The sequence below is a fragment of the Colias eurytheme genome, chromosome 9, assembly GCF_061535395.1.
Source record: "Colias eurytheme isolate Ceu_HAF_F1 chromosome 9, ilColEury1 Martin Lab GWU primary, whole genome shotgun sequence".
In the NCBI taxonomy this organism is placed as follows: domain Eukaryota; kingdom Metazoa; phylum Arthropoda; class Insecta; order Lepidoptera; family Pieridae; genus Colias; species Colias eurytheme.
In genome coordinates, this window is record NC_142988.1 from 8,117,411 (window position 1) to 8,144,069 (window position 26,659).

Consider the following 26,659-nt stretch of genomic DNA (forward strand, 5'->3'; position numbering starts at 1 on the left):
AGAGGCAACAGCTGTTTTTGACAGAGTTGTGTTCCGCTTAATGATCATGGATCATAAGCAAAGTAACATATTATTATTTTTTTGTTATTTAAAATAGTAAATAATTTTATGATTCATGTTTTAATATTGAAAAATTACTAAGGAATGATAAGCAATAAAGCTCCTGTAAGTCTTAGTCATAGGTTAACTTTAGTTCAATCTACGTAGAAGCTTCACGATACATGACGTTTCCTATGTCATTACGCAGAACGCATCTACAGTTTAAAAGTGTTTAAAAGTTTAAAACTCATGGAAGATTCAAGACAGCCTATTAAAATAATTAATAATATCGAGTAATTGTTCAAAGGTAATCACTACTTACCTATTTAATTATATTATGAAGACAGTGCCAAAATTTATTAGCAAAATAATGATACGTCATGTTTTCGTATTTATCTATATTAGTTAGTAGTAAGTTTGTATGTAACCGATCATTTATAGTCTAAGATCCCACCGCAGGATCAGTGCGTTCATCGGTTTTTTGCTGAAAGCCGAATTTTTATGTATATTTATAATTAGGAGAATATATATCGACTAGGTTGCCAGTCAAAATTTGGCCGCAAGCATGTTTAATTAAAATTTTTCTAATCGATTTTTGGGAAAAAAATTCGTTCACTTGTTTTTTGAATAAAATGTAGTCTACATCACGTCAAATGATATAAAAATTCTAAAAAATCACGGTTGCCGCTTTTCACCTGGCTGCAACATCTTGGCAGCCTGGTGCAAACAGGTGTGATTTCGATTCATTTTTACGTTCATAACGCACATTTATGAATCATATATCAAATTAAAGCTAATTTTTTTCTATGTATTATCATATATGGTTGCCTAATTAAATCCCGCCCCAAATAAGGGTTGCTGGCTTTTAAAAATTATAAATATAGGATTAGTGCGTTCATCGTTTTTTGCTGAAAACTGAATTTTTATGTTTATTTATAATTAGGAGAATATATTATATCGACTAGGTTGCAAGTCAAAATTTGGCCGCAAGCATGTTTAATTAAAATTTTTCTAATCGGTTTTTGGGAAAAAAATTCGTTCACTTGTTTTTTGAATAAAATGTAGTCTACATCACGTCAAATGATATAAAAATTCTAAAAAATCACGGTTGCCGCTTTTCACCTGGCCGCAACATCTTGGCAGCCTGGTGCAAACAGGTATAATTTTGATTCATTTTTACGTTCATAACGCACATTTATGAATCATATATCAAATTAAAGCTAATTTTTTTCTATTTATTATCATATATGGTTGCCTAATTAAATCCGGCCGCAAATAAGGGTTGCCGGCTGTTAAAGATGTTGAATATTTAAGGTTGAGTGTAAACATGCTTGCGGCCAAATTTTGACTGGCAACCTAGTCGATATATATTCTCCTAATTATAAATACATATAGTTACATAAAAATTCGGTTTTCAGCAAAAAACCGATGAACGCACTAATCCTATATTTATAATTTTTATAAGCCAGCAACCCTTATTTGCGGCCGGATTTAATTAGGCAACCATATATGATCATAAATAGAAAAAAATTAGCTTTAATTTGATATATGATTCATAAATGTGCGTTATGAACGTAAAAATAAATCGAAGTCATACCTGTTTGCACCAGGCTGCCAAGATGTTGCGGCCAGGTGAAAAGCGGCAACCGTGATTTTTTAGAATTTTTATATCATTTGACGTGATGTAGACTACATTTTATTCAAAAAACAAGTGAACGAATTTTTCTCCCAAAAATCGATTAGAAAAATTTTAATTAAACATGCTTGCGGCCAAATTTTGACTGGCAACCTAGTCGATATATATTCTCCTAATTATAAATATACTTAAAAATTCGGTTTTCAGCAAAAAACCGATGAACGCACTGATCCTGCAGCCGGATCTCGTACTATTAGATCCGATTTTGACCCACTTTACGCGGACAGATTTAATTCAAACTCAGTTCAGTGTTCACTTATCAAATATCAGTGACAATACAATAATTTCATAAAATAATATAGGTAGGTACTTACTTACTTCTTTTTTTTTCAACCAAGTAGTTAAGTACCTATATATTTATTTCATAATGTAGATAGATAAAGGTACAGCCACGGGTACCTACAGCGTTCTTCCGACGGACATTAATAAATTTGCATCTAGGTATACCATTGAGATACATATACTTACTACGATCTATACAAAAAAATATTTGAAATGATTGCTAAAATTTCCTTGAGCTGTATGCTCAATTTCAAATAGGTAGGTACTTAGGGTAGGTAGGTATTATTGTAACAAATTGGCTTACATTGTAATTGACGGTTTTGGATGAAACTTTTTAGTTCCTATGTAATACCTTATAACTTATATACCTTATTCTACATCAGAATAAATATTATATGCGCGGTAGGTATGTATCAAAACGGTAGGTAGGTCGCGTCGGTATGTAACTACTATGTATGCATACCGATTCATAGGTATTTTAGGTAGGAATAATTTTTGAGTATTTTATCCCAAAACTTTTTGTAAGTTTGTTCGATAATATTTTGTATCAGATGAAACATAATAATTGTCGTAGGTAAGTTACATTTGATGTTATATCGTGAAGTCTGAATACCCTGATGTAGGAAAATTATACACTGTTTTCACTATTTACCTACATGAATAAGGCCCTGTAATATTGAATGCATTACGAAATTAACTATGAAATGCATGCACTTCATTACCGTAAATACCAAAAAAGTCAACCACTACATTGGGTAATTCAAATTATATTTATTCAATGTCATGACGGACGGAAACGTAAAGAGTAAACCCATGTTCCGTGTAAGTTTGCGAAGTAGTTGTTTTTAATTCGAATGATGGTCGTCAAGCACCGCTAAAGAGAAAGTTGTCTACCTACAGAGCTTAAGCCTACGCTTCTTCGACGGCCGCGGTAACTACGCCTTGAGGTCCAACCACGCATACTACACGCTCGTAAGCTTTGTAACTCACGTGTTCACCTTTCAGAAAATCATGTTGCAAATTACAAAATAACCGTTCTACAGCCTAAAACTAGTTCTTCATCTGGCATTTATTTTATGAAATTCATAAATTATTTAAAAATTTAAATTGCATAGGTACGGTTACTGTGAGTTAGAGCAGTAAAGGACATAAGTTTACAATGTGATGGTGCAACACCCGTGACTGAGATGTGCTCAACGTTGCTTATCATATAATATATCAGCGCTCCACTCCCGTCCTTGTTATTTAATACTGTTATTCGATCTTAAAGTGGACATACATACACGTTACATGTAAGAGGAAATTAATTAACACTCAGTTGACCACGTAGTGCAAAGTGATACACACGTTGTGAAAATAAGTGAAAATGCGCCGAAAAGAACCTCTACAAACTGGTGGGAACCGAAGTTTGATAGCAACCAGGACTTGCCAACAACAACAACGTAGATTACAAGGTTCGAAGAGTCATTTACCGCGCAGCTACTCATCTCCGGCATCTGAAACTGAGCAGGATGTACCAACGAAACAGAACAAATACATTAGAAGTTATTCATCCCCTGAGCCAAAACCGACCAGTTCAAGACGAAGTTCAATTTATACGAGTAGACCCAAGTTACACAGCTCTAGAAGCGAAATAGACTCTGATGTTGAAAATTATGAACAATTTGAAGAGGGCTTTTTGGATATTGATGCAGATGTTGAGAATCCTTTTCGACAATTTAATATTAACTGTGAAGTGGATGAACCTAAGAAAGTAATTACAACATTATTGCCAGGAAGCGGCTTACAAAAAGTTAAGATCAAACCAGTACAGAGCAGTTCTCAAATTGGACATGGAGCTAGAGATTTAACGAAAACGCCAAAGATTAAAGGTACGCAGGATTTGAGGGAAGAAAAGTTTATTCCATCGTTTTTTTTAACCTTTGTAATGTTAACTCTCTATCGTGATTTTGTAAAGAAGTAATTGATTTTTCTTGAAAAAAATACCATCAAAATATAGCAGAGCAAAACCTTGCACTGTCTGATAATAATTTACTTTACAATACAAATTTGAGTTTTTGGAATTTAAATTTTAATTTAACTACATATTACCATATTTTTTGCATTCTTGTCTCTAATTGAAAGGCTTTAATTCTACAGCATGTAATTTTAGCATAACATATTTTTTTAATTTAAGAATACTTCGTTTCTATTTCTATAGATAAATTAAATTCAATCAAGTAATATGCCTACCTATACCTAGTATACTTTATAATTACCTAATTTACTGTGTGTTACCAATTCGTAGTTTTGTTCTAATTAGGGCTGACATTTCAATCGTTGGTTAAAACTTATTCTTCGGATAACTTATTAAACTAACATTTCAAAAATGCATTTTAATTGTCCGGATTTGACAGTTTAATGGTGACATTTTAATATTATCGTGTAATACTTTATTCGACGGATAAGTTTTAACCAAGGATTGAAAAATCGGGCCTTAAAGTAACAAATCAATCACCATAAACTTCAATCACACTCGTTATTTAAAGTGTCAACTCAATCCAACAGTATGTTTATTTAACATCATTCATGATTATTTTTAGGGATTGCTCGCTTCAATTTTCGGCCTCTTATTGTGAGAATGCCGAGTCAAGCTCTGCCGTCAGAAAGTCAGTCAGCCAGCATTGAGGAACTGCAGACGTCACCTCCTATTGAAGATGAAGTGGCTGCAATTGAAAAAGAAATGGTTGACGCTGAATTTTTACTGGACAAGGGAGTAACTATTGCCACGGAGGAAAGCGATAGTGACACGGTAAGTAAGCTGACGTTTGCGTTGATTGGAATTAATAATGTATTATAAAGTAGGTATTTTATTTTACATCTGCATAAAATTTTATCACACGATGAACTCCTTAAAAGAAAGTAAGTACTTTCTTTTAACCGAGAGGACGGTCCGAACTATGAAAGAGGTGTTCAATTCGTGTTTATATTTGTTTGAGGTATGTATTCGATTTTTTTTTACGTGTTCGCCACTTGCATTGTAAACTGTTTCAACAGAATAAGTATTTTATCAATAAATATATACCTACACTGCATGAGACGAATGCGGCGCCAGTTCTTTGTTTATGGCTTCCACATAATTTCAGATTAGAATTTGTGGATGTCCTTCCACCGGATTGTAACATTGATTTTTCAAATCATATGATTAGTAAGTATTTTGCTCAAGGATTGACTATTACTTTGAACTTCACTACATATCATCATCATCAGCCTATTTTCCCACTGCTGGGACGCGTATGAGGATTGAGGGTACAGGCCATAATCCACCACGCTGGCCAAGTGCGGGTTGGTGGATGTCACATGTCGTCGAATTTTTTGATTCTTCGACATGTCGGTTTCATCACTACATATCATCAATATAAAAAACTTGTTTTTTATTCATTTGCTATAATTATTATGTAGGTACGGTCTACTGAATGTAGCATAAGATCGGTCAGTTACCTGTCTTATTTGCCAAAATAAATCTCATTAAAAATAGACATTTGCTGATAGTGTTAAGAATACTTAAGAAAAAAATTTTTTTTTTTCAAGAGACCCTTTTTTACGCGCGTTGAGAGTAAAATTTCAAGGTCGCGTTATAGTAATACCGCGACCGTCATGGCAATACTTCGTAAGGCGACGATTTTGGTATCTTTGAATCTTGCCAAAAAAGTTTCACTTCTGATACGTGTGCTCGGCACGCTCTTTTTTGTAAGGAAGGACAAAATCCTTTTGTCAACATGCTCGTATAGATGTTTTTCCAAAAAAACCTTCCAATTAAAATTCCGGTTTAACTTTAAACACTTCATAGACTTTTAGTTCTCGGAGAGAAATAATATTATAGAAGGACAATGTATCAAGTAATTGAACCAGTGCCATATAAAATATGAATATTCATGAGACTGTTTTCGATTTACATATTCTTTGTATGTATAGTATAGGTACCAACTGTTAAACATTATGTAAGTACCTGTACACGGGTTTTTGTAAGATTGAAGGGCGAAACATAACGTAAGCGATAAATTTTACAGCTATTGTGCACAGAATTTTTTTTTATTTTATAGAGAAGAAAAAGAGGTGGAGGTGCGAAAATGTTCATATTTGTGTTTTAATTTCTTATGAATAATTTGGGAATTAGATACATATAATTATATTAGATACATCTTATCATATCTAGCCGTGCATTACTGTAGTAATAATATCCTTATTTGGGATACTTTATTGTATTATTTTCCAATGAATCTTTTAGGGTTTTGTTTCTTGTATTGTGCAATTGTCATCCTTCTCCTGTAAAGATTGAATGCACTGTTTCAGATATGATATGAAAAACTTAATATGACCTAAATTTCAATGAAATGTAAGGCCATGTCAGAAGCATCTCGCTCTTTATTATGTTTTTTTTTTATTATATGGAGCGTCGCCTCGTCTTTGATTTCCTCTATCCATTAAAAATATATAATTAAAGAACCGGGTGTATAAAGAAACATTTGTTTACCTTTATTTTACTATCTAAAAATATTCAAATTATGTAAGCGTATAATTTTAAATATTGGCTAAATGGAAAGTAACATGTTGTAACCTTATCAACCTCCTTGAAGGTTACTAGGTAAATGCTTTTATTGCTGTTTTTAAAAGAGAATATTATCTTCGGTTACATATCGGTGTGACAGAGGTTGGTCGAAAGTATAGCACGTTAAAAGCTCGCGTGGCGTGCCCCAGTTTACTTCGACTCATCAGAGGTTGCGACATCGACGGCGCCCTAAATTTTCTTCGTCGTACGCGATCTCTCGTATAATAGTATTTTTAATTTAACGAAAAATATTCTTAACATCGCATACTTTGACTTTGATATGTAATTTAAGCACTTCAGTCAACAGCTGTAAATTCTTCGTAAATAGACTTGGTAGTTTTATTATTATTTATATGTAGAGGTATATATATAGCCGTAGCCGAGTTATACAACTCGGCTACGGCAAAGATAAAATAGAGCTCTTAATGTTATAATATTATTATTGTAGAATATTGTTGAAATTGTGTTTAATAATATTTTTGATTACTAACTTACATGATATCAAAGTTCCATACGCGTACTAAAATACAGGTTTTGCAAATGAAGGATCATTATACCTACCGACAAACATAACTGCATAGCACGTGCGCATCTTGATTCTTGACACCGGTTACAATAACAGAACCGTTGACAGCCTCTACTCATGCTTACATTGTATTTCATTGGAACAATTTCCAAATATAGTTTTGATATTAAATATTCCTGCTCTACGTATGTGTTGCCACTGGCTACGTGCTCGGATTGTCGTTGCCGTGGCAGCTGTATTGTAAACATTGGCTGATCGATTCATCTAAAGTGGCTTCGTCGGTGATAGTGTGGTTTAATGGTCGGCAGCACCACTTAATGGCTCTGCTTTAGTGGATGTTTGGAATATCTGGAGTGCGCTTTGGTCGGTCGGCCAGAATCTCTGTATTAAGTATATAGTCTATGGGCCAGAAGGAACAATAAGTGCGCCTTGACCTTGCGGAGCGGGGGCCGGGGCGAGTGATGACGCCAGCGCGGCCGGCACGCGCTTTGGCTTTCGGGTGCGATCCTTCGCGGACGCCATCCGCGTAATTGGCGGTTAACTCTATTCTAAAGATTTTCGGAGAAAATACTGGGGCGGGTGGGCGCCGCAACGCTAGATACGACGCGAAATTTTCATTCTGCGTGCCGGCGCCGACGCCGACGCGTCTCGAACGACCAAACGAACGACTCCCGATTGAGTAACCGCGAAATGCTCGCAACTCGACATGGGTAATGTGCAGTGCTGCGCTAGTGACCGTCTTCGCGAAGGCAAACCTAAGAAGCCGAAAAAGGAGAAGAAGAAGAGCAAGAAGAAGCAAGCGGACAATCAAAAGAGTAACGGAAAAACGGGAGGTGTTAAAAAAGATCAGAACGGGCAGCCCGATACTGGGTCCGTCCCGAAAGAAGCTCTTAAAGAAAAGGTTACCACTAATGAAACCACGTTAGCATCATCAGAAAAAGAAGTCCCAGCTTCTGAACAACCAAACATGACCCAGCCGAACTCACCTGATATACCTAAAAGCGAATCGCCACGGAGCGAGAGTATGGCGTCTGCAAGGGAACGATTTTTCGGACAGGTAAAATTCACTAATATTCTTCATAATAACAAATGAAACAACTTGTTTTGCCACCGGAACGATCTAATCCTCTTATCGCAACGGAACCAATCGGCCCGCCTCACTGAAACTGGTCTGTTTTATGTCGGTAATATCTAGCTAATGCGTTTTTAATTAAATCTATATTTCCGCCGCTTTCAGAGGTCATATAAACACAATAAATTTTTAAGTATAGATAATAGCTAGTCTTAAAAAATATATACATATATTTGGATGTTCTAGTTTACAAAGTATCGTCATCTATTATAATATATTTCAATAACTCAAACATATATTATTAGCGCTCGCAGATGTTATATTACTCAGATAATACAGTATCACGTCATGAAATATATTTAAAAAGAAAATATAAGTACAGCGCGGTATTGATTAAACATAGAGTAGTTAAGGAAAGTGATATTGCATGGTTAATTAAAATGCGTTATCGGTTCCCAATATTGATAACAATATTAGTGTATAATATTTAAGGTATGAGACAGGTTTTCGGTGATGATCTAATGTGCATTGATTTTAGTCAAGGATTCTCGAACAGCCATGTCGTTATGTTGATTTAATTAAAATTTGATATATCTATAGGTGACCCGTGTAAAGAATTTTAAAACGATTAAATACATGCTAAAGACAATGTCGTCATTCCAATGGAAATATCTAAATAACCAGCAAGGTTTATCGGCTTGTTAGAGATACTTAAGCATCGTTTATGGAATATTGAATACCTACACATTAACTTTTTAATGTTCATGCAAATCATACGCAATGATTGATTATCTCTATTTTTATTGGACAATTGAGATAAAGCAATTATTGTTAAGTACATTATAACAAAGTTATACATGTTAGTGGTGATGTTTCTATTTATTAAATCACACCTACAAATAACTATGAGTTTTGTTGCCTATTTAATAAAATACAATGCAATGGCATTTAATTGAGTCTTCTCGTAAACATATAATATTTTGTTCTTAAATGAAAATATCCCACAATTACCTAGTCTAAATATGCACATTGTATACGAACATTGTAACCTAGTCAAAGTTTAATTGAGCAATAAATTTCCTTAGTCCCTCATCCATGGCAGCAATATTATAAGCTAGCTGTGCCCTGCGGTTTTACCCGCAGTGCTCCACTCTTGTTGATCTTAGCGTGATGATACTCGTATATAGCCTTTCTCGATAAATGGGCTATCTAACACCGAAATAATTTTTCAAATCGGACCACTAGTTCCTGAGATTAGCGCGTTCAAACAAACAAACAAACTCTTCAGCTTTATAATATTAGTATAGATAAGTCATTGATGTTCTTATTCAGTGGATTTCAATACATATTCTTTATTTAGTGTGACAACACAGTTGAAAAGCCACCGTACAAACAGGATCGCCAGGTCATTCACTCCTCAGTAAAAACGTCATGAAAAATTTACACAAGCATCACGTATCGAAAAGTGGCTGACATTTGTATCAGCGGAAAAGAAACTGTTTTTTTAATTCGTAGCTTTCTACGGTTTAATTATAACCTATACCTATAGGCTCCCAAATCAATTTTCTCACGATAGTTTATTTTTAAATTTAGCTGTTGCATCGAATTTATCTAAATGAATCGTTTCCCTTGAATCGCCTCCGCGAGTACCAGGAGTGCAGATTCGTCAGGAGAGTTAATCTTACTCACTTTGTAGTTGAGTCAGCGAGGAAAGTGACCGGGATCTGATTATGTTTTCGCTTTTGGAGCGGCTCCAGGCGGTTTCCCGAAATAAACGCGATTCCGAGTTCACGTAAGATTTTATACGAATTCAAGTTTTTGTTTTTGCTACTTTGTTTCATTAGCCATTAGCATTAAATTCTATTTTTGTTGTAATGTTTTCAAGAAATAGTTTATAATGAGAAAACGTTTGATGTAGGTATAGTTTGGATTGATTCATAAAACAAATGTTGGATTATCAATTATTCAATAGACGTTAATGACGATTTTAATGAACTACCTTATATTCTATTGTATATTTATGTTGTGACGTAATCACTTACAGCCGTACAAATAAACGAGTTATAACATTTTATGCAAAGAATAAACTAAGAATAAGGAAAAATCATACAAATAAACACGAAATAAATGTAACCTAGTATAACTTCGTAATAAGTATTCATACTAATGCTATTCCGTCCTTATTACGGCTACCACCCTAGTATAAGTCTGACATAACCGAGTTATAACATATCTTTTAGTACATTTTTACAAGTTTTAGAAGCAATTTTCAATCTAAATTTGAGATAATAGCAATGAGAGTAATACGAGAAGTAGAAAAAGTTGAGCAAATTAATAATTTCATTACGTACCTTTTACGTACCTATTGAAATGGAAAATTTTGTATGAAATGTCAAAATATACGAAATTATGAAAAACCCTTTTGATATTTATAATGATTTATTTATTTACAACATGCGCCAAACCATACATACATAAAACTTATTTCTAAACTTATCACAATAATATACACTTTCGTTGAAAATATAAATCTTCTAAGCCTGGAGTTGTATGTTTTGAACTTTTGAGTACCAGTTATTTGGCAACTCTCTATCTCAAGGTGGGTTTATCTTCTGTTCTCCAGATATTGGATAGCGTTATCTATCATTTGCTTGCATATTTATTGATATATTTAAATTATTTCCAATAAATATTTAAAAAATAAATAAACAGAACACCGTATGATGAAACTTCACAACAAATTCGACGAAGTCAAACGAGCGTCAGCAAAATGACAGCACCAAGGCTTAACCGTAGACAATTTCAATGTTTTTCATAATTTTGGGAATGAATTGCGACGTTGCCGCTTTGCGCCTATTGCATAGCGTGAGCATAGTTACATCGACGTTATTCCAAATTTATTTGTAAGAAATTATGACATCCTTATTCTTTATTTATTCTTATCATATCTATGCATTGCATAAGGTTTGAATAAGCAAGTTTTTATTTGTACGGCTGTTAGTGATTTACTACAGGCTAGTTTCCGACCGTGATTTTGTCCGCGTTAAATGTTTTTACCGCGCTACTCTATTTTTTATTAATCATCATATATCGCCATTTACAAAAGTAAAAAGTCGTTCAAAATAAAAAAAATAAGGAAGGATCTACTACGAAATTGTTTCTAGTCCATGCTAGGACCTGCCACTCACAATCGTGTAGAGTTGCAAAAGGAGATACCGCTTACATTTTCCCCCACATATTTTCTTACATTTATATAATAAAACAAATGTGTATTTATAAATATTGCGTAGTTCCAATGTTGTATGCACTCGTTGCTTGGACAAATCGCGTGTCGTTGTCGAGGTTGCTTGCGACTGTGGTGTGAAGTGATAAGGCACACATTATGAGTGATGTGTTGGCGGTACTGTCGATAACAATATGGGATAATCTCGGTTTGCTGTGTAAATTAAAATAAGCTAGCATTGATGATGATTGTGTGATGACGGAAACATCTCGGAACGGCACAGAAATCTGCGGTATACAGAACATATGTATTATAATATGTTAGACATATATATGTATAAAATGCATCTGTTACATTGCTCGCATATAGAATTATATTAACACTAAATTATACAGATTATAATAACTTTTTATTTAAGGTTGGTCTGTTAGTTCTAACTTTTTTTAGGTACCTACCTAATGATAGTCATTTAAAAGTCATTTCAAAGATTTTTTGTTCCTGAAGATAACTCTTGAATCTTGATTCACACTGAATGCAAAAAAAATCATATTCCTAAAGTTTTCTCTACAAACAGCATTTAAATAATATACCTAATATTTAATTAAGTAAGTATAATTAATTGTACATTGTACACCAAAATCAATATTAATATTATAAATGCGAAAGTAACTCTGTCTGTCTGTCTGTCTGTTACTCAATCACGCCTAAACTACTGAACCAATTTGCATGAAATTTGGTATGGAGATATTTTGATACCCGAGAAAGGACATAAGCTACCTTTTATTGCGAAATATGTACCACGGATGAAGCCGGGGCGGACCTCTAGTTGTTTATAAAATGTGTTTTCTTATATTTCTATAGTTTCTTACAAAAATCTGGTATTATTTATTTTTGTGACATAAACACAATCCGTACCAACGTGTAAGTTTCCGTAGCAAAAACCTTATCATAAGCAATTCGTTCTACTCGTAGGAATCCATAGGTAAACATTGTTACATATTTCTGAGAGAGAAAACAAATAATTTTCCGTATCTAAGAATAGTTTCAAATAGAATTGTAGCCATTAGTTAACTAATTATGCTTATGTCAAATATAAAAAATGTTCTAATAATACGCATTCCATAGTAAACCCACGTAAAGCCGCATCATTGAACTGTGTAACTCATATGGAGAATAATAAAAGTATTACAACAAAACAGGTCACTGACTTCCTTGACCTTCTAATAAACATCAGATACCTAGTTCAATCTTTGATAGCATGAGAAATTGTAAAGAGCCAAAATCACAATACGCACCTATAAAAATAAATAAAACTAGAGTTGTTTAAAAATAACCAAATAAGGTCGCAATAAAAATTCTTATAAGCACGTGACCTCCATAGTCATAATATTTTATAATCACTGTCGTTCAGTGTACATAAAATGTTATCATATTGTGGCAAGGAACGTACGTACCGCGACGATAGGTCGATGATGCGTGACGTATCATCACAAATGTGGTCTTACATATACGGTTTGTTATGCATGGTATTTTAAGACGGCACACCTTTATTTCCAAGTTCAAAATACCTACAAATGTCTTAAATGTGAGGTCAGTAATGCTTATGCATGTTAGATGGTTTAGTTTGCATATTTTGTTGTTTTTTGTCTACTTTGGCTTGGTAGATGTGCCCCAGCAGTCAATCAAATAAAAACGCGATTATATCTTCAAAAATGGATATATTTTCTCACCATTAACAAAATTATGAATAATATGACCAGGTTAAGAGCGTAAACGCACTATGCGGGTAGCCGCATTGCGGGTAGCCGTCCGGCTGACCGCAATCACAATTATGTACGTAATATTCATTTCTATGCGCACTGTGCGGTCTGCGGTAGCCGCATCGCAGTGCGCATAGAAATGAATATTACGTACATAATTGTGATTGCGGTCAGCCGGACGGCTACCCGCAATGCGGCTACCCGCATAGTGCGTATACGCTCTAAGTCATTTGTGACTTAAGGGCTTGGTCTAGTAGTGCAAACAAATGCATCCTGTCATCCTATATGTAAATAATACAAATGTACTAAGGGAAAGTTGCTCCACTTAATTTTTAAAATTAAATCATTCGTATGCATAATTTAATATTCGTAATAAGTACCAAAAATGACAATTTGAAACAATTTTCGTGAAAATTACACCGGGTGATTTTTTTTATCAGTACACAAAATTTGCGAATACTTTCTATTGATATCTTCAACTTCATGTTTATATAACTGATCAACTTTTACAAAGAAATTTGGACGAAATATAAAAAAAAAATAAGCTTTCCATACAAAATGCATAACTCTATACATTTTTTTCGACCTAAGTTTCTTAGTGAAAGTTGTTCAGTTTAACTAATAAAACGGATAAACAAATTTTGTATATAATAAAAAAAATGTAATGTTTGTGTTAAAAAATTATAAAATAGAAAAATACGCAAATGAAAACAAAAGATATTTATTTCTGACTAGCTTCCGCCCGCGACTCCGTCCGCGCGGATGTCGGTCTTCGCGTCTTCTACAGATTTATTATATTATGTATAATATATATAGATTTTTATTGATAAACCTAATAAATCTTTTGCTAGCATTCTGATGCTTTATCGGTTGCACTGGATTTATCTCTTTTTTTTCAATCGCTTGAATGATATAGGATGGGTCCTTGATGGGCATCGAATGCTGAAGTCTCGAATCAATCAATTCTGACAGTAGGCAATTTATGTAAAATCTTGATAATGGTCCATCATTTTATTTTGCCTAAACGTTACGTAATTTTTTATATATTCTATTTTTAACGAATGATTCACTCCAGTCCAAACAGCAAATAAGCAGACTTCTGCTTCTTTAGGTAGTTATAAACGTTTAGTTGCAGAAGCAGAAGTCTGCTTATTTGTATTTCAAAAGTGTTATTTTTTGCATTGTATTTCAAATATTATTTTTTTTATTTTTAACCGCATCTTCCGCATTCATGTCTTTTGCCGGAATTAGACATTTAACTTCTACTAGTCCCATTTTCCCTTTTTGATATGGGAGTGTATAAAGTAAATTTTTTAGATATTTCTCGTTATACTTTTAAAAAGTTATTATTATCATTTTGCTCATTAGGTAAAGTAATTTCGATATCAGTTTTAAGTTTTTTGATACCTGCAATAATAACGTCATAATCGCCTGCACATACTTAACGATTACACCCTGTATACAATCCATCATCCACATTCATAATGTTTTCCTGTCCTCCTCTCCTTTACGCTGTTCACCGATACATTTTAAATGAGTAAATCTGCTACCACTGAAGGAAGTTTCATTGTGATCAGCAAATTTTCACCACTGTTGTCGATTATTTGTTTTTCATTTTTAATCAGTAATTGGGAATCATCAGTTTTGTTTTTTGCAGATTGGTGATGTACCCTAACAATACGTCGAAAAGGGAAAGCATCAACGAATTATCGTTTTCGTCCTCTTTTTTTATTCTTCGCGTCTCTGTTACTCGTGTTTGTTTAGTTCTCAACTCCCACTGAATTTTCTATGTTATTGTGATCTTCCATTACATCTGAGTTTTAATGATGTGATGATAATCCATTCGTTTTAATATTGGTACTTAGAGTTGGTGGACTAAACTAGAAATGGCGGACTAAATTTGTCAGCGCGTCTGTAAGATCAGAATATAAAACCAACATCCTGTATTTAAGTTACAAAATTAATAATCAAACAACATGCCGCTACGTTGAAAATGACTAGAAGAAAAAATTAAAACACCTCGGCATATAATTTTGGAGTAAACAAATCATTTTCCCCGTATGGGGATTTCCCCGGATGAACTTGGGAAGTTCAAGTTCTCAATACAAGTTTATATTATATTTCGTATTTCTCAAACGAATAATAAACATTATTGGAACTTCAAAAAAAAATATATTATAAGAAAATTTATGAGCTTACTTTAGTTTTAAAGAAATATACATCCCTTTACTGACACCCCGTAAAATAAAGAAATTGTTGCCAATCATTTTTGCAATCTATTTGGTTTCATTAACTTTATGTTCGAAGATAATTTTTTTTCTAGTACATAGTTACACGCGTATTTTTTTCGTTTATTTTCCATATCGAAATCAAATGTTTAAAAATACGAATATTTGCACAAAACTAAGATAAAAATAATCAATTAACAAAAATATTAAATTTAATGAAGTAGAGCAACTTTCACTTCGGTATGAAGGAAAATCGAACGTAGAGCACACGTCAGAACGCTCCGGCCCAAGGAGCGCGACTAAAGAAATTCGCTAGGATTTTTCCTAATTATTTTAAATATTTTTTTAATATTTAAAGAATTATCAAAATTAAAAAAAAAAAAATTTTAAAGGATTAATACTCATTGGTCTTCAACCAACTCGAATAAATTAATGGAAAAAATAACTTTTAGCAGTATTTATCAATAGATTTTGTAAGGCAAAAAATGGGAAATTTAATGAATTTATAACGTTCTAATTAGGAAAATCATAAGTTTTTCGGCAATTGTATTCAGCAGTTTTTAATAACGACTATATAAGGATAATAATGCGCTGATCAGATTGTGTAAATTGTAATCGGTTGCAACGTAGTGAGTGCACAAACTTAGCTCGAAATGTCTTTGGGGGAAAGAGACTTATCTTGAAGGCCTGATTAAGGTAACATAAAGTAACTTTATAAATGTGAAAAAATTCACGCGCATTGCGTATATAACACTAATTGATAAACAAGAAAAAAAAATTCAGTTTATCATTTCAGTAGCCGGGAAGAAATTATCAAATAACTTGTTGAAAACGCAATTTTGCTAGACTGCAGCCTTAAGTTAATTAAAACAATCTTATGGGAGATATTGTAAGTTTTATAGCCACAAAAAAATCTGAAATATTTTTTAAGACTTAGCGTGAATATCAGAAGGCATTTGATTTATTTAGTGACAGTGTAGGTAGATCATAGATAAATTTTATTCGTCCCACAGAACCTCTATATTACCTAGCATTGAAAGAATAAACTGAAAAAGACTCATAAGTTAGTGGCCAGTGGTAATTTTTCGTAGGTGTAACGTAAACGTAAATCTCAGTTCCACGGAACTAAGATTTTATGTAAACTATGATGGTTTGTTCGATAGCAAAACGAAAATTTCAAGAAACGATTTCTGCACGGTTTATTTAGTAAACGAGTAGGTATGTCATATATTATAAACAGATATGATTCACCACGACAATCTCGCAAAGTGATAATGATGTTTAAGCAAGCGGGTTCGATCTATTTATAATGGATGACGATGATCACTTTAGATGAGTGCTTACGTATCTAACGTACATTTATGAATATTTTAATATTATGAAAATATTTAAATCATTATACTTTTTATAAACCGGATATGTAAAGAACTATAACTACGGGTGCTATCGATGTTACACCGTATTTTAATGAATGAGTCATCGCTTTAAACGGATTATAAAAATATTTTTAACAAATTATAATATAACAGATTGAGATCGTTAAATAATAAGAAAATCTACAAGACAATACAGAAAACATATAATTTCACAATATTATACCTAGGTAAAAATACTTTTATCAATTTGCTTAAATTTTATAATGAGGCATAAAAAAATCTTTAGATATTATCTAATAGATAATAATCTATTTTTTAACTAGGTACTACACATGTCACACATCTACAACAACAACAACAAAACAACATTTGATAATATAAATATTTTTACAATGTAAGTAGGTACATTCTGAATGGTCTAATAGGATAACCACAGAGGATTATAACCATTTTAAACATTTCAATTTCTAATAAGTCTGCTCTCAATAGGAATTAGGTTATGAATCAGTATAGTGTTTTCATTTTACTGTTCATAGATTATATCAAGGTAGAGACGCCTACGCCCAAAATTCCAGACTATTTATAAACCTCATTCAAGAACTACAAAAGATTAATCCAGATCGGATCTTCCCATAACTGTTAAATTAATTCAGCGCAGAAACTCTCGAGTAGAACCTTCAACTATTGCTAAAAATTTTAATAATGATGGTACACTGCTTATTTGTATTATGTATAGCAATAACGCTCCAATTTTAGATTATTTTGAAACTACGTTTTAAAAAAAATAACAAGCCAAAGATTTAATATTTAATATTTATTACAAGTTTATTACATCCGATAACAGCAGTGTAATAATTTCACATAGGTAACACAAACTTGGACACATAGATATTATGTTAGTTTGCAAGCAACAAGGTCAGAAATATGCACGAGTGACCTATATAATTTATATACCTACTTATATACGTAAACATAGTATAAAGATTTACAAAAGTGTGAAAATGATAATTAACAATGATTGTTATTCTCTTAGGCAACAAAACGATACCACTTAATTAACTAGTTGACTTTTAACCGCTAGGCGCGTGTGGTCTCGTCTCTACAATGTTCATGATGATTAACTGCTTTTGACACCTATTAATAGAAGAAGCACTTTTAGATCACAATTACAAATATCACTTGGTATAAAAATAGAACTAATTATGTAGTTTTGGACGGCTAAATTGTAAGCTATGTACGTAAAAAGTAGTAAGTAATAAGAGCGTGAAAGTTCTTGAAGATGAGAATGTGAATGTTTAATTACACGCAAAAACTATTTACTGGATTTTTTATAATTTTCTAGTGAGATAGATTGATTATACATTATAGTCTGTATTAATTACATGGCCTAAACTTTTGACACGAGTAAAGCTCCGTTAAATAGAGAAGTATTCGAGTAGTAAAATATCAACCGGTAATACCATAGTTTTAGAATCCCTATTATACCATGGCACGCGGTATTGCTATGGTTCACCGCCTATGAATTGTTCGCAGATTACAAGCTATATTTTGAGAGGCCGTAATTTGGTGCCATTTCGTAATTTACTTATTAGCATGCCAAATGTTAGAGGATGTAGTGTCTGCGGAGGTCGTTGCTCGGCGGGGAATCGAGCAACCTACATGCGTTTTGTATCTTGACACTATCATATTTCTTCTTTATTGAATTTCCTAGTGCGAGTGACATATCCCCTCGTAAAAGCTGCATCCGAATTCCGTTATCACTATGCGATAATTTTACAGTATTTTTAAAGTCGGTCACATATAAAATTCTGAATGATACATCTATAGACAATAACTTTATTAATGCTATACATCGTATTTTTGTATGTGTACCCTAATTGCACTAAATGCAATACTGTGCAATATAATATTATATTATAATAAATCAATTCGAAGTTTATTTAAGAAATAAGATGACAGGTTTATTTTAAATATTTGGTATTGATGAACATTTACATACAAATTTAATAATACCCTGAAAATACTAAATTCGGTATAATGACCGTGATCCACCTTGGATTTTTTTCTTATTGTATACAAACTAAATAGAAATTGGCTTTTTAATACTCCTTAATATAACGTAAAGTATATTGCGCCGTACGTGTCGTTTGCGCAGTTTTTTAATACAGGCGATGCAAATTTTTATTGCACACTAGCGGTCCGCCCCGGCTTCGCCCGTGGTACATATTTACGTTTTCTCTACATAAGAACCATCCTCATACTTCAAGGAATATAATAAAAAAGAATTATCGAAATCGGTTCAGCCGTACTCAAGTTATGCGCTTACCAACACATTTTGGGATTCATTTTTATATTATAGACTAGCGGTCCGCCCCGGCTTCGCCCGTGGTACATATTTACGTTTTCTCTACATAAGAACCATCCTCGTACTTCAAGGAATATAATAAAAAAAGAATTATCGAAATCGGTTCAGCCGTTCTCGAGTTATGCGCTTACCAACACATTTTGCGATTCATTTTTATATATGACTAGCGGTCCGCCCCGGCTTCGCCCGTGGAACATATTTACGTTTTCTCTACATAAAAACCATCCTCGTACTTCAAGGAATATAATAAAAAAAGAATTATCGAAATCGGTTCAGCCGTTCTCGAGTTATGCGCTTACCAACACATTTTGCGATTCATTTTTATATATAAGACTAGCGGTCCGCCCCGGCTTCGCCCGTGGTACATAATATTTAAGTTTTCTCTACATAAGAACCATCCTCGTACTTCAAGGAATATAATAAAAAAAGAATTATCGAAATCGGTTCAGCCGTTCTCTAGTTATGCGCTTACCAACACATTTTGCGATTCATTTTTATATATAAGACTAGCGGTCCGCCCCGGCTTCGCCCGTGGTACATGTTTACGTTTTCTCTACATAAGAACCATCCTCGTACTTCAAGGAATATAATAAAAAAAGAATTATCGAAATCGGTTCAGCCGTTCTCGAGTTATGCGCTTACCAACACATTTTGCGATTCATTTTTATATATAAGAAGATTACGAGGGAGGGCAATTCAATTGGCTTACCAATTACCATTTTACATTATTGCAAGGTTAATTATTATAAGTATGTAAATAGGAATAAGTACCTAACAGATGAAAATTTCACACGCAAAGCTTAACCCATACCCAATAGGAATAGGGATCATTCAAAAAAGCTTCTACAGCATAGGTTAGAGTTTCAAAGTGTGTAAAATCTAAACACATTGATATGTTTTACTAATTTTTCATTGCTCTGTTGTTATTTTGTTAGACGTTGGGTACACAATAAATTAATGGTCTTGTCTTGTCTATGTTTAAACAACAAAGCTACAAGCTAGAAGTATCAGTAATTCAGTAGTGGTAGTAATTTTTATGTAGTAAGTTTAGGTAACGATTTTCTCTTAACGAACTTTACATTAAACTTTAAAGTGACTCTTCTTTCGTCGTGGTTAAAAACCAAAACTTTATAGTGAACAAGCATGATATAATCGTGTTGGCATTAGTACATAATGGAGTATGATAACAGAAGGATTAAAATATATGGTAAATGTCCTTGCTAGTGTAAGACAATAAATCCTATGTAAAATATAATCTAACTGCTACACTAGAACTTAGCAGCTTTGTCGCATACTATAACTACAATATAATTTAGAATTTAAAGACTTTTACATAATTATATATAATTTCAATCACAAAACAAATTATAAACCGTTTTATTGGTTGTTGATACTGTTATTAAATTTATTTTTTATGATAATAAAAAATACAAAGTCATTGGATTGATTCATACAAGGAATATCGGATATTGACTTTCGATACCATATTGGTTTCTGTTTGAATGAATAATTCTAAGTATGCCAATTGATAACGCCTTTTCTACGTAGACAATAATTTTAAGACGAATTCGGGAATAAGGAAAATGTGTCCGAATGACCTAACTCAACAATTTCTTTCAACTAGGTAACTTAATATTATCTTTTCGAGTTTTCTTTCCGCTTTTAATAAGTTTTTCATAGTAGATACGAAACAACAACAGTTTCAAAGAACTTCTTTTTTATTTTTACAGACGTAGAATAATTGAATTACTGACAAATTATTTTTGAGTACATAATTCTTAAATAATTAAATAGACTCAAACAATTACGCTTATTGAATGAATCTTTTAATAAACACAATAGAATAGACAATAATTTGTTAAACTCTTCCAGTGACGTATCAATCGGTGACTTGTATTTAAAGAAGAATTTCTTGAATATTATCTTTGCAAAATATATTACGTATAATGATTAGATTAAGTTTACAATAATTATTATCATTACATCATCATTGTCTACAGGACACAAATCAATTTGCACGCGTTATCGTTTAAAAATTTAATTTTGATGAGGTCATAGCACTGTACCGATAAAAATTGAGCTATTTATTGTTATTTATCGTTTTTAGAATCAAAATTATCTTGAAAAACCCATTTTCATATGACATCACAATTCTTGAGAGTGTCACGTGTGGTCTGTCTATTATAATATTAATTAAATATGTATTTGGTTTTATTCTCTTCCTGATTTCCTACATCAAACAACCACTGAGACTGCATCTTGAAAATGGGGTAGTACGATGTTGTGTGTTAATCTTTTGCATATTGTTATTACTGTTTCTAAATTAGTTACATTTATTTACAGCCCTCTGATTTTGACTTGACTTATGGGCAAGAAAACTTGACTGGATTGTGCGGAAATGTTGCTCGTAAAGGAGATGTTATATATAAATGGATAATTTATATCTTTGTTAGATTTGTATTTTGATTATTGCTTATTTCATTTAATACAATGTCACAATGTTTCGACATATTTTATCTGCTTCAAAATATGATTAGAAAAACTCACCATACGAAATCGAATTTCACGCCAATACTTATTAGGTATTACATCAGCTGATTGCCTAAATTTTGATATGTAGGTATATATATATGAATATTTGTATTGTCTGTATCAAAATAATTATATTAATTGATAATAGTTCGTCCAAGTCGATGAGTAATAAGACTGTTATTCTTATTGTAACATTATGCACGGTGTTGTTATCTTACAATTTATCTATAAGTGATCTTCCGGCGGAATGTTATTTGAACTGTTAATTATTCGATGTGAAACTATCTCAATTATTCGTTGAACAAATAGAAAATTTTACAGTTTATTTAGCAGAAAGCATGCGCCAGGGTGGCGCCTGCGCGGTTACAACAAAGACCACATTGTTTTGTTTACTTACAAGGTTCGTTTTGTTCTTGCATGTCAAATGTCGCAACATTGGGTTTATGAGCGCGTCAAGTTAATCATATTCCAGGATCGTATATCATTTTTATCCACATTGTTATATTATTTAACTCGCTTAAGCCTGTGTGTTTGGTCGGATGTGATTTTGTTTATATTTAGCCAAAATGGAATGGTAATTTGTATGGGGTTTTAGGGGTTATATTCCTAGGCGACGAAATAAAAAAGCAAAGACAAAGAAATCAGTTTAATTGAAGTTTTTGACCATATGGTACATATTTGTTAATTACCAGCTACCATTTAATTAGGTATTATCTTCAGGTTTAAGCAATGGCTTAGCACTTTTACTCGTTTTTCTTTTTTTAGTCGAAATTATAAATTCGTAGTTGTAGTTCAGGCGTTTACTAAGGATAACGAATGATTTTATTTAGGTAAATACATATAATACCTACATAATATATGTATGTATCGATGTACCGATTCGATCCGAGAATAAAGAATTTTAGGCCGCGAATATAGGAATTAGGTGGCATTTTTTCCATCCGCGAATAGTGAAACCGCGAATGAAGGAAGCGCGAATAAGGAGCTTTTACTGTACAGTCAAAGTTCCATATTCGCGCTTCCTTCATTCGCGGTTTCACTATTCGCGGGTGGAAAAAATGCGACCTAATTTCTATATTCGCGGCCCAAAATTCTTTATTCGCGGTTCGAATCGGTACATCGGTACAAACATATATGTATTTACCTAAATAAAAATCAATTGTTATTCTTAGAAAACGCCTGAACTACAACTACGAATTTATAATGTCGACTAAAAAACGAGTAAAAAGTGCTAAGCCATTGCCTAAACCAAAATAATACCTAATTAAATGGTAATTAATAAATATGTATTGTCAAAAATTTCAATAAAACTTATTTCTTTATGTATTTGCTTCCTTATTTCGTCACCTAGGAACGTATCCCCTATAACCCCATACAAATTACTATTCCATATTCACGGTTTCTCTATTCGCGGCACATTTACGGAACCTATTGCCCGCGAATAAAGAACTTTTACTGTAATAAGTTTAATAATTTCAAATTGAAGTTGGAATATTGTATATTCAATTCCCTTATCAATATAAAAACTTTTACCAAATTGTTTCTAGTTTATTTTATAAGTACGTTGGTAGGTACATAAATATATTCTATAACAAAACGAGCAGACAGACATGCGAATAAAAATTTTAGTAAGAATTGTAGAACTGATGACTTGGAATATTACAATCATGAAAATTCCACATAATTTTTAACACTAATGCAACCCGCATTAGTGTTAAAAATTTAGAGAAGGACTTTATAAGTTCTAAATATATACTTTAGAAAACCTCTCAACCTTACTAAAGATTTTTTCGTAATGTTGGGAATAACTACAACTCTGACGCGTTAACCTCCACCCATAAGACTAAAGACGAACAATTATATAAATCATAAACATTATGCATGTAACTCTAAACCACACAATTACGTAATTAAGAAGTAATAAAGATTTGGCGATAAAATCAGAACAAATGAACATAGAGTTTACATTACAGCGGTGTCATATAACGCTTTAACATAACGGAGGTCAGGACAGTGGAAGTGGTCAATGAATGAGGCACAATAAAACCATATTCTAATTTATCAGAGACCCGTGGGCTGGTACTAAACTTAAACAAATATCTTGTTATAGTCTATAGGGATGTCCTGTTGCTATGAAGCGGTTTATGGTAATTACAATGTGAAGGAGAATGGTAATTGTTTGATTTGCTGATTTTGGCTTATTTGCTTTACGAGATATGTTCCGGATATTTCCTGGATATTTAATATTTAGTTATGTATGTACTATGTAGCGCTTTCTAGCTTATAATTCGGATAAATGAAAATATATATAGAGTTAATGTGGAGACTTTCACTTTGAAACATTTTTCCTCCTAATTTTTAAGACGAGACGATGGGATTTTTGTTCTCTTATGCTCTCTCATTTCATTGCAATAATTAGCTACTACATTTTGATTTTACTCATTTTTCCATTTCACATTAATATTTATCAGTGAAATATTTCGTAGTAATTTATTGAAAAAAACAGAATACAGAACTGCTATCACTTTCATTTTTCGCCTCTTTCCGGTACTTTGATATTCAAATAGATGTAATAAATAATAATCGCCGGAACTGGCTTTGTGATATGATAAGCAGCATTATGACGTGTTTTCTTTGAAATATTTCGAGTAGACTCATTTTATGTCATAGATAGTAATAATCAAGTGATGATATAATGAAATTATTCTTGAAAATGTAATCATCGTATATGTTGATTATTGCCTCCTATACATTTTAAATGTAAGTAAATAAAACTATCGCCTAGACTCTAGAGTATCGTAAATTATTTTATTGAACCTAGTCCAGCAATATACTGAATAGAGTCAAGTAGTAATAATTGACATAAGAGCCTAGAGATCTATTTATATACCTACTTGATTTTGCGCGTAATACCAACAAATCCTTCAGCGGACTGCAGTTCTATTATTGCCTATGTATAGAAAAACTGTAAAAAAATGTCGTTATGTATCTTTAAATGTTGATGATACTTCGAAACCGTATATTAATACCCAATAAATAAATGAACAAAATTCTCTTTATTTATAACCACGTAGACGTTGTTGTGCCCCATTGCCCCTTTTTCGTGATTTTTTTTTCTCTATGAGTGCAAAAAACTTTAAAATAAGTTATATTAGCTGTTCTCGAGTTTTGAGCATAGCAAGTAGCAACACATTTGGCGATTCATTATTTTTATATAGAAGTTTTGCTAGATGTGAGTTTACATATATTTTTGAAATGCACCACGAAACGATTTTCAGTAACCTTCATACACTCGTAAAATTCAACAATAAAGTACCTTGGCTCACACATAAGTCCTGTGAGAGAATATTGATTATCATGTAACTGTGAACGTTGTTATTGTTCGGTCTACCTACATTTATAAACAAAGCTTGCTTAGAACAATTGTTAGATTATATTATGATATACGGCCATCATTTGGTGCACGTGAAAAATATTTTGAGAAAATATTAGGCGAAGATTAAACATCCGTTACATTGATTCTTTCTTTTCTTCAAACCGATTTGAAGCATTTAAGGCTTAAAGAAGCAGATATAAGTAAAAATAATTGATTTTAGTCTAGCTGACTCTTCATCTGTGGTCAATTTTAGGGTAACTTTGTTTTAAACCAAAAATGACATTATCTCGTCTTATCTCATCCATCATGATGACATAGCCGTAGATTGGTACCTGATAAAATAAGAACATCAGATAATAATGGATATCATCGCAAACAATGTTATTTACTTGGTCAAGTAAATGAGAAACGAGAACTCGACAATAATGTTGAAAATTCCATTTCCTTGTTTGTTAAATTAAATACAAATAAACTTACACTTACATTTTTTAACAAAATAATGAATAGCTGTTGAATATAAAAAAATAATTTTATGGAATGCTTCAGTTCCTTATCATAAATAGAATAATTAAGAATAATTATTTGGATTACCCATACTACATATTAAACATATCGTATTTTAAATTTTTAAAACGCTACATTATTATTTTGACTTACTGATAAGTCATGAATATGTATTTTTTATGATTTTAAACTCTAATTGCAATTATGAAAATTGCGCGGGAGTAAAAAGGTATATCGAATAACAAATAATACACAATGGATGACATTCGCAATGAATATAAATAAAATAAAGTGTGTCAAAATCGTTAAAGTACTCCCACGTAAATTTTGTCTATATTACTAAGCAATTGTTCACTTGATAGATAAATTGCTGGGTATTCTTTGTAATTGTCTGCAAAAAGTATTGTCAGCGTTCACTCATGAGGAAACCCGACTCCATCCCCATTGACGTTGTTGTTGTTAGAGGCACGTGCTTCTTGCGATAAGACAAAAGCGATTTCAGATGTGAGCTTATACATCGATGCAAATATATCATACAGTTACACACACACACACACACAGAATCATACATATACACACCTACTAATGAGCTTTGAGGTCAACGTTTTGATTTAACCCTTAGCTGGTATCGCCTTTTTTGACAACACTACCGGTATCGTGGGTCAAATTTTACCCACACCAAACAATCTGTTGTAAACCGTTGATTTTTTATAAATTGTATAAAATATGGTTAGCTATGAAATAAACAAATATTTTTTTACAAAATTGACTTTGTTTAATTTTAGAATATAAAAAAAAATATCATGTTTTACACGCATTTGTAACTAACCTTATTTTTTGGCACTTTTTGGTAAAGGTGAACTTAAAACATAAAAAAAATAGAAATGTAAGAAAAAATTTAACTAAAAGATATTTATGGCACTTCTCATATCTTTATAATAACAAAAAAATAAATTACTTCTGAGATCAGCATAAAATAAAAAAAATGACAACCAAAACCAAAATGACTTCTACCATCAACCATCATCCTCATCTTCTTCGCTCTCATCTCTCGTATTTTCTCTTATTATTGTACTCTCCTCTTCGTTTTCA

General features: G+C 32.5%; 1 protein-coding gene across 3 annotated transcripts in view; it reads left to right on the top strand.

Annotated features, from left to right (window-relative positions):
* Window positions 1-3,195: 3,195 nt before the first annotated feature.
* The window catches only part of LOC149905955 (NAD(+) hydrolase sarm1-like), a 54,534-nt gene continuing 31,070 nt past the window's right edge, over window positions 3,196-26,659 (top strand). The window contains exons 1-2 of one of the 3 annotated variants that reach the window (XM_090105419.1): window positions 3,196-3,888; window positions 4,600-4,808. In XM_090105419.1, coding sequence (XP_089961545.1) covers window positions 3,384-3,888; window positions 4,600-4,808 — 714 coding nt within the window. In that variant the 5' untranslated portion in view covers window positions 3,196-3,383. Of the gene's footprint in view, window positions 3,889-4,599; window positions 4,809-7,645; window positions 8,189-26,659 lie in introns of those variants that run through there. The other 2 variants (XM_090105420.1, XM_090105421.1) reach the window with 2 other exon arrangements.